The sequence below is a fragment of the Aquila chrysaetos genome, chromosome Z (assembly GCF_900496995.4).
Source record: "Aquila chrysaetos chrysaetos chromosome Z, bAquChr1.4, whole genome shotgun sequence".
Taxonomy (NCBI): domain Eukaryota; kingdom Metazoa; phylum Chordata; class Aves; order Accipitriformes; family Accipitridae; genus Aquila; species Aquila chrysaetos.
In genome coordinates this window covers 6,840,673-6,857,840 of record NC_044030.1, presented here as the reverse complement: position 1 = coordinate 6,857,840, position 17,168 = coordinate 6,840,673, and the positions used below count along the sequence as shown (strand labels likewise).

General features: G+C 37.4%; 1 protein-coding gene across 6 annotated transcripts in view; it reads left to right on the top strand.

Annotated features, from left to right (window-relative positions):
* The window catches only part of XRCC4 (X-ray repair cross complementing 4), a 182,281-nt gene that overhangs the window by 73,675 nt on the left and 91,438 nt on the right, over positions 1-17,168 (top strand). For all 6 annotated transcript variants that reach the window (XM_030004059.2, XM_030004058.2, XM_030004060.2 and 3 more), the window contains 3 exons: positions 5,002-5,168; positions 11,079-11,240; positions 11,830-11,933. In XM_030004059.2, coding sequence (XP_029859919.1) covers positions 5,002-5,168; positions 11,079-11,240; positions 11,830-11,933 — 433 coding nt within the window. The remainder of the gene's footprint in view (positions 1-5,001; positions 5,169-11,078; positions 11,241-11,829; positions 11,934-17,168) is intronic.

Below are 17,168 nucleotides of genomic sequence, written 5' to 3'. Positions count from 1 at the left end.
GTTATTGGAAATTAGCTCACTGTTAGTATCTAGCTTCAGATTCTGCTTCAGAAGAGAGAGCATGGAGGCATTGCTGTGTGAATGGCTGCTTCTTTCAGTGCATAAACTTTGGTACTTATTGCCTTAGATGTGATAACTCTCATTTCTAGCGGAATGTAGTAATGCAAAGATTATATAGCATATACATATTATTTTAATGTAAAATTAAAATCCACTATCTCTATAGAATAAAATAATTCTCATGTAGCTTTAGAACTTTCCATGAAAAAATGTGTTGGCTTATATTTTAATGAGGTTTTTTCCTTATGTGAAGCATCTTCCTGTAAACATCAGTAACAAGAAGAAAAATTACTTGAGAAGCTTTTCGGTTTACTTCCAAAATATCATCTGTCTTATGCTTGAGATCACTTCTTTCTTCATCGATAGGAGACAAAACAGTAGGCAGGATAAGAGGTGATGGGAAAATGACAGTTTTGTCATAAGCTTCTAATTCTTGTTTTTATTTCTAAACTTAAAATACTGGTCTAATGGATAAATTCTGAGTGTGATTTCTGATTAAGGGAACAAAACTTTCTAAATGGTTCTGTATTCATCTTCATGTGTCTTTAAAAAAGCAAGTAAAAAAAAAAAAAATCCCAACAAACAGTAAAACAGATATTGAAGAGGAGCAGTATATCAGTCACAGTGTATTGTCCACTGAGACCTCTAGCAGATCTGCTCATTCTCCGTATAAATGAAGTGTTTAGTGCTTCACTGTTTTACGTAGTGTTTTCTTGAATGATCTGAGAGAGGAAGTAGAAAGCACATTAATTACATCTGCAGATGATACGAAGCTAGCGAGCTACAGCAGCTGGAAGAATGGAAAGAAATATAAATTGATCTAGAGAGTGGCAATGTGCAGGAATTTACAAAATGAGGCTCACCTTGGAAACATGATCCAAATCATAGACATGTTCTATGTAAAATGAGCTTAGTGAAGTGTTAATGTTGAGCTTTCACTCATGAAGTAAGCAAGATCTATTTATCTTGATATGTCACTCAGTTAAATGTTTCTTACGGTATCCTGATCTTTAACCACTTCTACTGAATCTTCCTGGAACTGTTTCCAGTTTCACTACTGTGGTTTTGGTGATGAAGGACAAATAACTGGGACTATTTCTTGGTTTATTTGCAAGCAAAAACTAAGCAATATGTGAAAAAACTAATGGCTCCTTTTTTATGATCCCCCCCCCCCTTCAATTTTAATAGAATTCTGTCTTAATCAGTGCTGCAAATTACGTGTCTGTCCCAAATTCAGAATACTTGGATCTAAAATTGCGCTATTTTGTGCAGCTTCTCTTTTACCAGTTTGCTTTCCAATTTGGGATGCCAGCAGGACTCCAGAGCAAAACTGTCCTGAGATTTCATTTTCTTTATGTTATTTTACGAATGGCTCTTGCTTTGCCTTGATGCTTTGGAAATGAAATGGATCTGGCTGCCTTTATGGCTTATCAGTTTCTCAGCCCTGGGCTCTTTACAGGGGCGAATGCCAATCAGTTGTAATTTGCTCAGATAACAATGTTACTATTGTTAGTGCTAACACGTCTGTTTGTTAAATAGGTGGTGTAATAGCTTGTTGTAAGAAATAATTTCATGTTGAAGAAACAGCCTAAGAAGGTTTTTTGGTACACTTTGTGTAATACTGTGTGTGCAGGAGGCAAAACAAAACCGCATATCCAACATCACATTACTTTTGGCTTAATTAGGCTGTATCTAAATGTCCCATGTTTTTCTGCACTGAGCTGCTGAAGATAGCTGCAATGGAACCCAGATAATGTGCTCCTATGACTATCCTAAATTAAGATTAGATGACGGGGGTGTGGTGGAAAGGTGCAGAAGCCTTATGGGGTTTTTTGGGTTTTTTTTTCAGTGGATACATGAGCACCTGCCTAATAAATTTAAGCTTCCTCGTGATGGGCTTACTTTGCTTACCTTTAGCGGGCCTCTTAGAAATGGTCCACAGATTACAGTGTATAAGACACAGAAAACAGTACAGTGAAGTTTAATGTTAAGACAGTACATAACAGTCAATTGCTTTATACAAAGACTGAATGAAAGTCTAACTGTTACTGTGTTGGACTTTGAAATGAACAGCTAAAAAGATGGCCAGCCAAATTCATTGTGTCCCTGTACCAGTGTGGCAAATCTGTCCAGCACCTTCTCTCTGTTGGCTCACACATTAGCAGTGGCTCATCAGGCTGGCACGCATTTCTTGTTCCGCTCTTTGCAGCCTGTCCTCTCCCCGTCTCCATCTTGAGAATTCATCAAAAAAGGTAGCATGCCCAAAAGCCTGGTTTGATTTTTTTCAGTGTATCAGCTTTTTTTATAAAAAGAGGGACTTTGTTTTTTCTTACATATCTTCAGAAATCCTTTCATGGCAGAGCTCCGTGAAGATGAGGATGTATTTTGCAGTTTCAAAACTCCACGTTGCGCTAGCAGTATTGGTTTATGTAATATATTTAAGAAAGAGGCTGAACTGGTGTTTGTTTATAATTACAATTGCTTTTGAAATGTCTGTTGTGTGTTTGGCATGATTTTGATTTGTGAGTGGAACCAGGCTTTCAGCTGAAATCTATTGTTATTCACTTTAACCTGTTTTAGGGTTATTCATATTTCATTCTTTTGTGCTGAGTAAACTGTAATTTGGGCAATGCTTATTTGTCCTGATTAAACATATTTGCCTGTACCTTATCTCAGTTGATTATATTAAAAGACAAAAGGATCTCCTTTTCTTGCTATTTCCTCCACAGTATAAGGAGAAGATTGTGTTGCTATTTATCTGTGCTACTGTGCTTCTCTATCTCTCCGGTTAGTATTCAAGTGTGGCATGAATTCTTTATCCGTATAGTATGGTGGTGGCTTGCAAGTGATGAAAAACAGTTTCCTTTACGCAAATGTCCATCTTTGTTAATGCTGTCAAACAGCCAAGTGTGATATCCAGGGAATACACGTCACTCTGTGGGTTACTGATAATGTAATCTAATTTCCAAAAATAGATTAAATGCATCTTTTCATCTTTAGCCATCAGATGTATGTAAGCTAAAGGAAAACAACATGCCAGAGACAGTACATGTGAATTTGGAAGAAAGATCCGTGGCTAATTTGAAATGTTTGGGTTTGCCACATTTTCTGATAACTTAACCTTGGTGAGGAAGCTCGTGATGGTATCGTGTTGTAGAGACTTCCACAGATAAAATATCTAAGTTGAAGGACTGTTATTTGTTTCAAACAATGCCTTTAAAATCTTTATAAGCAATTTTTACAAGGCCTTTTTCAGCAAAACCTTATGTATAGTAGTGGTAAACTTCACTTTTTAAAAAGTGTTAACAAATGCTACACTTTTTTTTCATGAATGTCTTTTATTTAGTGATTTTCCATGCCCTCCCAAGTAAAATGAACTAAGTTGAGGAGAAAAATGAATGAAATGGCATTTCTGATTTTAATAGGTGAGGTACCAGGACACAGACTGAACCCTTCCCTAGCATGTGCCACTTTTTTTTTTTTTTTTAAGATGTTATTGCCATGTATTCAAGTTGAAAGATGAGTAATAGTTCTATTCATAAGGAAATGGTGCAACGGTTGTGTCAATCCTTTTAGTAATTACAAGATGTGAGACAGGATCCCTTCTCCCTCCAGGTACCCCTCACCAACTCGACTTTTCTGCAGGCATTTCCAATCAAAGCCAAGTCATTTTGGTGCCTCTTTCTGAAAGATCTGCTTCTGCTGTAGTTTAAGCTGGCCAAAGTCTGGATTGTGTCATCCAACCCACTCTACTTTTCTTAGGATCTGCTCCCTCAACTATTTTTTTGTCAAGCCAGGCAAATGGTGGTGCTTCTAGATATAGAGAGCATCAGAAAAGCCCCCCATGGCTTCTGTAAGCTCTATCAGCTGCAGAAGTGTACCTTAAGGTAGTTCAGATTCTCCATCATTTACCCACACCAGAGCACCAAAGTCAGGTCCTTCGTTTCTGGTTTGCTTCTCTTAAGGTAATGTGTGCAACCCTTTTCAAGGAGCCTTAATACCCTTCTTCAATTGCCTCAAACTGTCACGTTGAATATTTTTCTATCTTCATCCAGCTTTGCATGTTTATAGTTTAGCTGATACTGTTTTGTATGTAGGGCTGAGCTATTTCTCCTTTAACATAATAGAAACAACAGTTTTCTGTTGTTTCTGCCAGACCAGGCAGAACAAATCTGTTCAGAGATCTTGTATAACCTGTGTAACATCCCCATTGCTGAAGAAATACAACTATTTGTTATAGAGCCTATCCTTTAATCTCATTGAATTATTGAGGATACCTATTTAATTGAAGGACTCCTTTTATTATTAAGAGCTTGCTGTCTGAGCCCTAAAGAGGAAAACTTGCCAACTAGTTTTCATCCATCAGGTGCATGCAAGCATTATGGAGAGGCATTTGTAGTGCTACTTTAAATCAAAAGTAATTAATGTTCATTTGTTTTATCGGTAATGTTTATGTGGTTGTATTGCTGCTGTGGGTACCAGAATTGGGCAGATGGCAAGAACGCGTTAGCAATACCGTTAGGTTTTCAGTTTCTGTTGTTCTGCATTACATCAAAAATGCCTTTTATATAAAACCTGTGGTTGCACCTTTATTGTGCTGACCTCCTCTGAGCTGTACAAGAGCAGGCTGTTCCTATATCATCTTACACTACCTGCGTGGCATCTCTTTTTCTGCCCATTAGAAAGTATGTCAGTGCTTACGTCCTGTGCCTATTGAATGACAGGTGACCATTAAGACATGTTAGCTGCATAAATAATTGGCATGGAGATTATGTCACATATTCCACAATTATTCTTGTGACAAATTTATTATATCACTTTGAACTGGAGGAGTGTAAGCTATTTCTTATATTTATTAAGTATGTATTCAAATTTATTGGAGTGAGGCTTTGTGATCTTTCTAGTACAGATGAAGTAACTCATTCTTTCCTTGTGTCCTAGTTTAGACTTGGATCTCTGAAGCTACAGAAAGTTTTGAGTCCGGCAGAGGTGGTTAAGGAGCTGATTGGTTACTGTCTGGACTGCCTGGGAAGACTGCAGGCGAAAAATGAGCATCTGCAAAAAGAGAACGAAAGGCTTTTCAGCAGCTGGAGTGACATGGAGAAGCTGTAAGTTTAAAAGTGCATTTGCAGGTGATTCTTGAGAAACTCACAAACACTTATACTGTCAGTGCAGGCTTTACTGATGAGCACTTTTGAAGTCATATACAGAAAGGAGCACACATTTTCCTTCTCTTGACAAGTGTTTTGAGCCCAGTTATCTACAGCCCATGTAGTTGTGAATCTCCTTCCTGTGTCAAAGATACAACTGGTATTACAAACTTTGCAATAAAAGCTGGTTTTAGCTTTACGAAGTAAAAAAAACCAAAAAAAACAAAAAAAAAACCAAAAAAACCCCTTTTTTCTGTAGAATCCTCTCCACTTTCTTCAGGAAGCCTTTTTCTTTCCACTATTTCCTATAATTCTTAGGACTGGCAGTTTAAATTATCTACATTTTTGAGTGGGAAATAATTGGCCATCGCTTTAATCTGTTTGCCTTGTCAAAGCAGCCAGAATTAGAAAACGAGTGTGTTGTTATATGAAAAAGTAACATTATTTTACAAGAGATTTTTATAATTGCCATTGCATTTATGATCTGAATTGTCTGCCACTGCACTCTGTAGTGAAGTAATCTATACTTATTTCAGTTGGCATAAAACACTTAGCACATCCAAGTCAGAGATTTATCTTGATTTTCTATAGCTTTGTCTGAAAAAACCCACGTTTAGGAAGATTGATGAAAGAATGTAGCTAATTGGCATTAATTTGCCCTGAAAAAGAAAGCAAACTTTTGGGAGGAGTTAGTTTTGTTTCCTTCTCATTAAAATGAGTAACAGTTTCTCCTGACAATCTCCCTGACAAGCATATGGCCTTCCTAAGTAGTGTTTTACTGCTTAACAGTTTATTGAACAATAGTGTATTGTGTAACCAGTATGCTGTACTGCATTACACGCTAATGTGTAATAGGCGTTAGTGCTTGTATCAATTTCCATGGTGGTGTGGCACTTTTAAAGAGTAACCCCAAAGAAAAAAAAAAAAATCACAGTAGCCTCACAGCCTTTGCTCTCAGACGCAGTGTATTCAAGCTTCGAAAGCTGGTGGTTTTCTTTAGTATGTTTATATTTTGAACAGCTGAAACATGACTTTTCAAAATAAATATTGAAAGTTGTATGGGCAGCAAACTTTGGCCATGCCTGCTAAATGGAGAATAAAAATTATTTGCATCCAAACAGTATTGGTTTTTTTTTTTGGTTTGGGTTTGTTTGGTTTTGGTTTTTTTTAATTCTTTTTGCCACAGCCTAGTCTACCCTGCTGTGTCTCTCTTTGCTCTTTTGGCTCCAAATGCTGGACCTAGTGTTGTGAGTTTCTTGGACCTGAACAAAAGCTTTGCCTGTCTTTGTTCAGTAGACAGGATTTCAGGCTTCACATTCTGTATCACTTGCGGTGTTGAGTGGTAAAACATCAAATAAAGCACGTGATGTTGAGAATTGTGCTCCCTCTTTGCCTGGAGCTAAGGCACATCAGCTCCAGAGTTTCAGCCCCTGCAGTTTCCTTTGCTTAAAATCTCTCTCTTCAGGACCTCATTAGAATTAAAACATAGCAATGCAGACTTTCAAGAGCTGCGTTTGTTCATTTTAAGCATGGGGCACTGGATGGAATAATTCAATCATCCTCTTTCCATTTCCCTACTCTAATTTTCTTGACCATCATGAAGGTTTTGTGAACTCAGCTCAGCAGCTTTGCCCTGTAGCTGTCTGGGGTCTCTTGAGGTCTAAACTTGTTCTGCTTTCCATTCGGTCTGTAAAATGGCAAGGAAGTTTCATTCAGGAGGCTAAATTTGCCTAGTGAGCAATCTGTAGGCTGCATACCAGCCCCGATCTGCTGCTGGCTATTGACTCACCGTATGTGAGATAATCTGCCCAGCTGTAAACAGCTTGCTGCTGGCAGCCCTGTGCCAGGTACAGAAATGACTCCTGCCGCTTCCCTCTGCAATTCAGGTTCACATAAAGGCGAAAGCCAGGAGCAGGCCAAAAATCCCTTTGAAAAGAAATCCCCTTTATGATCAAATTGTTAAATTCCTTATGCACTCTAGTCTAAGCTGTGCAGCATCTGAGGTGTTGGGAGTGTTTCTGGTTGAAGATGTAACTCCCTATCATCTTGTTATTGTGATGACCTAAGTGTAGGATTTTACCTGGCTGAACAATTCCCTGCTTTCGTGAAATGACCCATATGTAGGTGACATCAGTATGGGAGTTATTGGCTAGCTAGACCGTTCAGCACTTGATCTAAAAACATAAAATAAAAATGACTAAGACACTATCTGGCAAGATCTAAATAGAGAGGCTAAGGAAATTTTCAAAATTATTATTCTGAAAATGCTGTGTGTGCCTGGGGGTGAGTGTGTGTGTGTGTGTGCACCTCAGGGATGGTTGAGTTAAAATACCAGAGCAGAATAGCTATTGTTTTTATTTCATATAGGTAATTAAGATGGTAAAGGTAAAGTAATAATAATCTGTAGCAAAACAATTCCTTGGCCAATAAAACACAAGTTAAAGTTCTGATTTGGGTATGGTGTGTATTTTGTATCAAACATCTAAAATTAGTGTAGACAAGCGAAAAATAGCTGCTAATTTGTGTTGTGGTCAACTATAGTGACAGTATATTTAAACCACAAACGGCTTATAAAAATGCAGGCTAGGTAGTTTGGTGCTTGAAACTGACTCTTCAGCATTAGCTCATCAAGATTCAATACCATTGCCAATGCTGGGGGAAGGGTGAATCTGAAATGTAATAGAGCGGTGCTGTAAGACCAGCAATTATTTTAAAGCACTGAGGACAAGGATGAATAGTAGAGATGTTGAATTTTTTCTTTCTACTATTGGAGTGTGGAAAATGTATAAATGCCATTAAGTTACATAGTTCACATTAACCTCTGTGAACCATGTGTGATTGCTCTACATTTAGGCAGCACTTAAGAACTGGACAGTTACCTTATTTTCTCAATTACTGATTGTAACCATTCCTAATACTAGCTGCTTTCAGTGGGCTGTGCAAGCTTTTTGATGGCAGTCAACTTGGGCGTGTCTGGCACATTAAAAGCATTGCACTTACATAACAGAGACATCTAAGAATGTAGAAATCAGAAAACACAGGCAAATAAGACTTACATCACTCTAACCATTAAATTCCATTTATTTTTATTGTACTTGAAAGTTGTCTTTGAGGTGAGCAGCTTCTTTATTTGGCCTGGGGAGATGGTATTTTAGTGAGACAACTCACATACAGGCACAAGCATGTAATGAATGGCAATTAAAGTTTGTATTTGTAACTGACGAGGTATTGCAATGAAACCCAGCCAGATTTGCTTAGTGGTCATGTAATTCAGGTAATGCATGCCTGAGTGAATCCTAAAGGCTATGCAGAGCTACAGCCAGAGCCACCCCGCAAACAGATACGTTCTGCATTATTAATGTATCCCTGTTCCCACGCAGCAGAGGATGGTTGCTTTTTACTATACTGTTTTTAAGTATCATCATATGCCATATAATAGTACATTTTTAAAGGCTCATAACTTGCAAATATAGCATTAATGTAATACTATTTTACACTGTTAGAATGTTAGGCCAAATTAATGTCGTACATATATCTGGAGAATGTAGTTATATATGGATGACTTTAAACAACAGGAAAAAATCAAAAAAGGTGTTCCTGTAAATGAAGACAATCATGTAAGATCAACTGATTGCATACTACTAATTGATTTTGCCTACAGGCTAGAGTTAATATTCTAATCTATGCATATAGTCAGTATGTATGTTTCGAGATGCTAGTATTTCGCTCCAGAAGCTGAAGAAATTGGCTAGTCTTGCAGTAAGTTCTTATACTGTGCTTCTTAATGTCCAGGCGGCATCAGCTTTACTTCATTTAGAGTTACAGTTATGTGGATTTTCATCAGTGCATGCCTTTGCAGGATTCAAGGGCCTCACTGAAGTTATCTTATATGACACCTTTTTGGCCAAGTCAGCAAAATGTCTCGATGTAACTATTAAAACCAACCTCAGCTGCTCTGACAAAAACCAGTCCATTGGCAAACTAAAGGCACAGTAGTATGCACCTTCTTTAGTTCGTATCGATTTGTGTGGGGGAGAAGGGACTTTGCTGTAGGATTTGATACAGACAGCATTACTGTATTTCACACAAAATCCTTGTTTTCCATTTTTATGTATACAGATGTAATTAGTTTCAAGTATGTTCAGGCACTTCTGGACCCTGTATTAGGGTTTATGATTCTTTGTGAATTGTCTATTTGTTCCCCACTAAACAGTTAAATTCTCTTTTGTAGGTGGAAAGTCTCCTGGTAGTTGATTAGTACATATGATCTTTCATTTAGGAATTATTGAACCGATCTATATGGTAATGATGTTCTGCTATTTGCATTTAAATTAGATGAATTATTTATCAACTATCAAGCATATCCCTAAAGCATTGCACAGTAGACTTAATACTTCATGAGATTATTTTCTATTGTCTTCCTTCTTACATCATCTATGGTTTTCATCTATGAACAAAATAATTAGTATTTATAGAGGAATTCTGTTGAAATTTCTTACCTTATAAATTAATATTTTTAAAAATCTCTTATGTGTTTGGGTGTAATAACAAAGGAAGCTGCCTAAACTTTTTTACCAAACTTGTACAGGTTGGTGAAAAGAATGTTGTTTATAAATTATGACTATTTATTGTAATACTGTAGTGACCATGATCAATAAGGTTATCAAGATGTTTATTTGCTTGTTATGAACACAGCTATTTAAATGTTTGTGGTTCAACACAAGGACTAAAAAGTTACGACATACAAGAAGTAAATACAGGATTGCATTTGCTAAAAGTCACTTCATTTATTGTGCTTGTGTTTGCTTATATTCCAGTTTTGCTTTGCTTATGAGACAGTATACATCCATATTCTTAATTTTATATTTCCATTGTGCTTCATTTTATTGACATTAACCTACCTACAGATGCACATTAAATCTTTAAAAACCTGAATAATATTTTACTCTGAGGATATTAAGAGCTTTTAAAACATTTTTATATATATTTTAAGTGTTTAATCCTCTACCAAGTAATTGTGATTGGTTCAGGGGAAAAAAAAAAAAAATCTGCCTAGTGGTGGCTGCAGGTGCTCTTAGATCTCATCTCTGTATCTGTGTAATTCGAAATGGAGTTCACAGCACTGGAGTTACTAGCATTGAATTTGTCTGAATGCCTGTAAGGCATTACAGTTTCCATCAGGTTTTGCTGCAGTGTCCTGTTGAGCTTTGCCAGGAACTGGTTTCTGTACCTTGCCAGCTCACTGGAACAAGACATGCAAGGCTGTTGATGGAAAATGGTCAGGCAAAGGTCTGTATCACCCAAGTCTGCCCAGGGAGTCCTGGCAAGGAAAGAGGTCTAGAGCTGTCTCAGTTGCCCAAAGTATTTAGTGGTCATCTCAGCCCACATTGGAGGGGAGCTGCCTGTTTCTTGTTTCTTCTTTTTTGTTCCTGTTCAAATACATTTCAAGTCAGAGTGTGTGGGCCAGATCTTGGACCTGTCAAGCTTAATCATATCTATTTGTAATCTCATTATGTGTATTCTGCTAAGGTATGGCCACTATGGTTAATTGAGCATTGAAACTAAAGAACACTTACCTATTTGAATTGTAGTTGTCTCAGCTGCATGTGTGCAAGAACCTATCAAAAAAAAGCATGAAGAGAAAATTTTCCCCTTGGCAACTTTCCCCTTCTGCTAGCAAAGTTCATTGCACTTTTCTGTGGAAAAAAGCTTCTTCTGGCCTATTTCAGACACAAGATGCTGGACTAGTCATGCGTGGTTTGGTGTGGGGATTCCTGTAATAGGAAGGTTGGCCTCAGTACAGAATTTTCTTCCAGGAAACACAGAATTTTAAAAAGAAATAGTGTAACAGTTACTTTTACGTTGTAGGCTGGAAAAATGTGTGGAAGCTAAGGAAGAACTAGAGGCAGATCTTTATAACCGGTTTATTTTGGTGCTGAATGAGAAGAAGGCAAAGATAAGAAACTTACAGAAGTTGTTGAACGAAGCTAAAGAAGCTAAAGAATCTGCAGGAGGTGCCAAATGTACAAGGTATTTCTTAATTTTCCTGACAGTTCTTCCTGGCTAAGTGCTTGGTTATCCAAAACAATACTGTTAGTCATGAAAGCAGAGGATTCTTTGTGGCATCACTGCAAAGAGCAGCATATTGCTTTGGATGCTGTAGCCAAGAGCTAAATATTCAATGAATCTGTCCTCTCTTTTTTTCTGTTGGGCTGCAGTTGATTTTCCAATGAGAGTATGTCCCTGCCATTTCCATAGTTGGTACTTTCATATGCATTGTCCCTGAATTACTTGATTCCGTTTGTCCTTTGGGAAACAAAAATACCTAAATTGAAATGTTTTTATGTACTTTTTATTTCAAAAATATCCAGAGAAGATTAATTATTCTAATGCTACAACACAGCTTAATTTGTTTGCTATTTTCATCCTGCTTTTTTATATCTTAACTTACCTTTTTTTGTCTGTCCTTGTATATGAATACGCTAAGCTGTTCAGCATGGGGACTCTGTTGATGTGTATCAGCTTGCATTTCCTAATAATTATAAATTCTTTGCAGAAATAATAGATGGCAAAAATGTGCTTTTTTTTTTTCCTTCCCTCCCCCCCCCCCCCCCCCCAGGGTTAGTATAGCCACCACTCAGATGGCTACAGGGAGAGAAAATGACTATGATGGCAACACTGATGAGGAAAGTGAAAATTTAACACAGGCCTCATTACCATCAGGTAAGACAGAACGTATTGTCTTTGGGGAATATCACAGACAGGCCAATCACTTTATGTGAATAAACCTTAATGAAGACAAAATACTACCTGACAAATTGCTCTCTGACAAGCCAACCTGCAAGCCTTAAAAATATCTCTCTTGAAGCACAGTATAATACTGGCATTTTTAAATTAGAGAGAGGAAGTTTAAAAGCATGTTGCACAAGTGAATGTACTGTCATTTCTTCCAAAATGACAAATTACATGCTTTGCAGAACTAATGACAGTCCAACAGTATCTGAAGCATCAACAATTCCATTTTAAATTCTAGGAGTCATGATGTGTACGCAATGATTGCTAAAATGTAAAATGTAGTTCCTGACAGTTTCAGTAGCCTTTAAAAAGGGGAAAGAGAGGAGGTTTAACAGCTATAAAAAGACCCATGTGCATAAATAGAATAAAAATGTATTTATAGCAGAATTAATTTTAATTTGTCAGTGAATTTCTGGCCTCATGAAGGTGCTCATGAAACTTAATTTGACTAATTTTTCCACGACTAGAGACTTGTAAAGTGTGTGGGATACAGCAATTGTCCATACTACAATACAAGATACTTAACTGTGAATCATATAAATTTTGGCATATTTTGGCAAGCTAGTAGGAATATGCAGGACAAATGCTATCGAAGTTTTAAAACTGCATTGACGCTTGCATATAGCTATTGTAAACTTCCCATCAGGTCTGCAAAGTTTGCTATGGGTTCTCTCACTGGAGCTTTCTATTTCCACCGTAGGTAAAGGTACTCAAGAGAATAACTCATTACAACTGTTTACTGTGCATACTGGGAACCAGAAGTGTTCAAGGCCTTGATACCAGTGGTATTCAGCTTTGTAACTCATATGAGCCTGTTTGCTGAGGACTTTATAATATAATATAAAGTAGGCAGAGCTTCAGACAGATTTAGGAATTTGCCATTGCAGAAAGAAATTATTTTGTATTGTACTATGCTCTTCAGTTCAGAAGTCTTTGCTTTCAAGTGGTATTTGGTCAGTTCAGACAATATGAGGCGAAATACTTCACGTTTAGCGAAAAGGCAAGGGGAGTGGAAGGTGTTGATTCTTTTTGCTAGATTCAGTAGGACTTAATTAGCTCAGTGAGAGTTTTCAGACAGACATATATATTTAAAAATAAAAACAACCCCCCACTGCCCTACTCAGGCAATCATGATGGACTGGACTGATCAGTGTTATAGGAAGAAAATAGCAACTGTATTTTTGTTTGAGTTGTAAACAAAACTGTGCCTTCTATTGCCTTTGAGGGATACAATACTCAGGATTTTGATCATGACTAGAGAGTTCTTTCAACTGCAAAATTTGCAAATAATACGAAGACTATAAACTTAATCCTTTGGGTAACACACTCAAGTTTTTCAAGGTAATGGTATTCTTGAGCCTGCACAATGAGTATCGCTTAGGTCAGTTGATACTCTTCCTGTGTACACAGCATTCTCTTTCCATAGACAATAGAAAAGCACAGATAGGAACTGAATATCTTGGCGTGGTTGAGGATTTTCACAATTCAAAATGAGTTCTAAGGTACACTGTGTCTCTGTGAAGAAGACAGTGATTCAGGGGTGAGTGACGTGAGAGGGTAATGAAGCTCGTAGCTACATCAAACATCAAGGACTGTAAGGCATAAAAGTTAATCCAGAGAATGTTTGGGTTTTTTCTGTTTATCTGTAGTTTTCCTATCTCTTAGTCCAACATTACATTTCTTTTCCTTTTGGATTTGGAATGTCATTCTGTGGGTTGCAGGAGTCAATAAGAATTAAAGGATTTTTGAGAATGTTTTAGTAGATATTGGTGAAAGCCACAATCAAGAGAGAAGATCATAATTTAAAAACTGCTTTGAAGGAAATAATTGAAGGCAAATGTGTATACGGACACATATACACATGTTAAGCATGCATTTGTATGTGTGCATGTCCAGAACTTAGAAAAGCAAGAAGCTGATGCTGGTTGTCATAAATAAAAAGTAGGAACTGCTGGAAATGACTGAAGAAAGCCACATGATATAAAGGCAGAGAATCTCAGGCCAGGAGGTAGAAGGCCAATGACCAGTCTTCAAGTCAGTTGAGAACATATACGCAGTTGTTACTGTGCAATGATAAAAAAAAACAGTAGTAACTGAAAAAGCAGCCATGTTCAGTAAGTGCTTTTGGTTTGCATTTAGGGGGGAAAAGTAGGTGTAGTTGCGTCATGATGTACTTCCGTTCTAGCAACTAAGGGGGACATGAAACAGGAGCTGTGAAATGTAGACATTTTAAAATTAGCCAGTCAGAATATGTTGAACTGCAGAGTTTAAAAAGCTGCCTGGAAATTTTTCTTTGCTACCAGTAATTCTGGGGAGGTTTTTTCTAGAATTTTTGGGGCACTGAGGGCATTCCAGGGGATTTGGAAAAAAGCTGCTAATATTTACCAAAAGAAAAAGTAAATTAAATGGAACATTCAAGTATGAGTGTATCAGCCTGGTGTTGATCTGATGCAAATATTGGAACAGGACTCAGTGAAGAAAAATATTAAGAAAAGGAATAAAAATGGTTAATTCCAATCTTTGTAAAGGTACAGAAACCAGAGGTTGAAAACTAGGTACTCATGTCTTCTGTGATGAGATTACCAGCTGGCTGATGAAAGTAAAATTAGTAAAGTAATAGACTGACTTCTGTAGGATATCATGCTGCACCACATTTTAATCAAGAAATTGGAACATGGAAATTAACATAACACATGGTAAATAGATTCTCAAATGAGGTAATATGTCTGTCTCAAAATATAAATGGAAAGTTATCAGTCCTTGTATCTGAGGAGTGTGAAATTGAAGATGTGTATAATGTATATAAACCAACTTGTGTTTTGTGATACACCAACTATAAACAAAACATATGCATTCTAACACAGTGTAATGTGATGATTTCCAGTCCTTTGACAGCTGTGCTTCACTTGAGAATACCAAGTGTCTCAAGCTTGGCTTTGCCTAGCTCCTTCTGCCACAGAAAGCTGGGTGCCCCCAGGTGGACCCATCATCTTCCCCAGGTGGACCCATCCAGCAAAGCCAAGAGCTACTTGGACAATTTTCGCACTCTGCTCCACATTGCACCCGTTCTGGCACGGTGGCACTGTCCTGCCTGGCCTTGTGGGAAACAGGCTTGGTCTTGGCCCAAGTTAGTTCAGTTGGTCTCTCTCTGACCTCTTATCAGTTTATAACTTCCCAGTGCTATCTGCGTCACCTGATAGGGAACCACTGGTCTAGAGTAAGGATACACTGGAAAATAAAGAACATGTAGAAAATTCTATGAAGCAGCAATGACTTTATTTAAGAAAACAAAAAAAAACCCCAGACATTGAGTATGAAAATAAGCAAGCAGATTTGTAGTGTTAGGGTAAAAGGGACCAATACATGATTTGGCCCCTTGATGCAGTGCTGTGTCAAGTTTGGACATCAAGAATTGAAGGAAAACATTAGCAGGTTGGGGATGATAAAATTGTGATAACAATGGAGGGATTAGCAAATGATTTAAATAAAATGCTGAGAAGTATCTTAAACAGTTGTTGTTTTCATGGTCTAAAAGAAACTACATTGCAAAGTGATGTGATGGTAGATGGTCTTTCTGTCCAGCAGATACAGGTGTTTAATGAACTTGAATAACTGGAACTTAACATTAGACAAAGACAAAAGTGGGACGTTATCCCTGACAGGATAATTAACTGTTAGAACAGTTTGGAGCAGGTTATGATGGGTTCTTTCCATCACTGCCAGTGTTGAAATCATGATGGCATGCTTTTAATAAAAAGATCTTGTTCATATAAGCATGAACTTAAAAGTAATATGCAACCTGTTATATTGGGCATTGCAAATGGCTTTTACTATGACAGCTTTTCCTCTATAACAGCAGATGAATCGCAGAATAGAACCATTTCTTGTGCCTTTACAAAAATGAGTTTACTCGTGCATGAATACTCAGTAAGTCTATCAGGTAGGTTTTCAACCTCTGCACAGCAGGTGATTACAGTTATTTGTTCAGCTTCAGATAAATTTTGTGCAGAGGTCTTTTCCCTACAATAGCAGTTAAACTGTAACCTAAAAGTTTACCTAAAAATTTATGGTTTTGGCACTTACAGTACTATTTGTAGACATGATTTATGGTTTACTTTTTGACAGCAGTTTCTACTTCATAGCTTAAAGCCAAAATCAACTGAAACATGGTAGTTTTTGTCTCTAATCTACATACTGATGTAGTTAATGCTTTGTATTGTAAAAGAACAAATTAAAATTGAATTAGTAGGTATTTCAGTGTAAAGCACTCCAGAAAACAACTGATGTATATGAGAAGTACAACTTTTAGACATAGTACAACTTCTATAAATAATACTGTATGTCTTTCTATACAACAGCTTTGCCCATCATGCCATGAGCATAGGGGAAATTTATTTGACATATTGGTTAGGATTGTGAATGTGAGATTGAAAAAGGCACACAATTCCTGCTTACACTGCAGTTTAATTAATTCTTAAGCAGCAGCTATATATGATGTGCCAGGTCCTTGTAAACACCGGTGAGCTCTTGTTTGAGAGTTTCTGCTCTGGAAGGACAGGAAGGGAATCTTCCTGCTGTTAATCAGTTCTTCATGAAAGGGGAAGTGTGAATGTTTCGTGGAAGCAGGGGGAGGTTGCTTTTGGTTTGCTTTGTTATCTGTTTTACTGCAGGATTGGTAAGATTCTAGCTGAGCCACCAAAACCAGATGTAGTTGTTGCTTTCGCTACTGGTACTTTGGCAAAGTTCCAGCAACTTTGCAGGTGCCTCACACTTGAGACTGCTGATGTGCCCTCTCATTGTTTCACTCCTCCCTCAGGCCTTGCATCTAGTCTTGCACTTCAACTCTTTAAGCAAATATCTGATATTTTGTTTAGCTTGACTGGTGTCTAGCATTTTTAGGGCCATCACTTTTGATTGGGACCACTAGGTCCTGTGATAGTAGAAAGAATGATACAGACACACAGATGAGAAGCACCTAAAGCAGGCTTGGAAAGATTACAGTGAGATGTTGATTGGAATAAGACTGTAGTTCTTTTCATGTGCTGTTGCCAACAGGACCTGTTTTTTTTAAAAAAGGGAAAAAAAAAAAAAAAAAAAGGCTGGAAATTGCCAGTCGGTATTTCTCTTAGTCCACAAGAGTGACTTGGTGACTCAGCATGATGC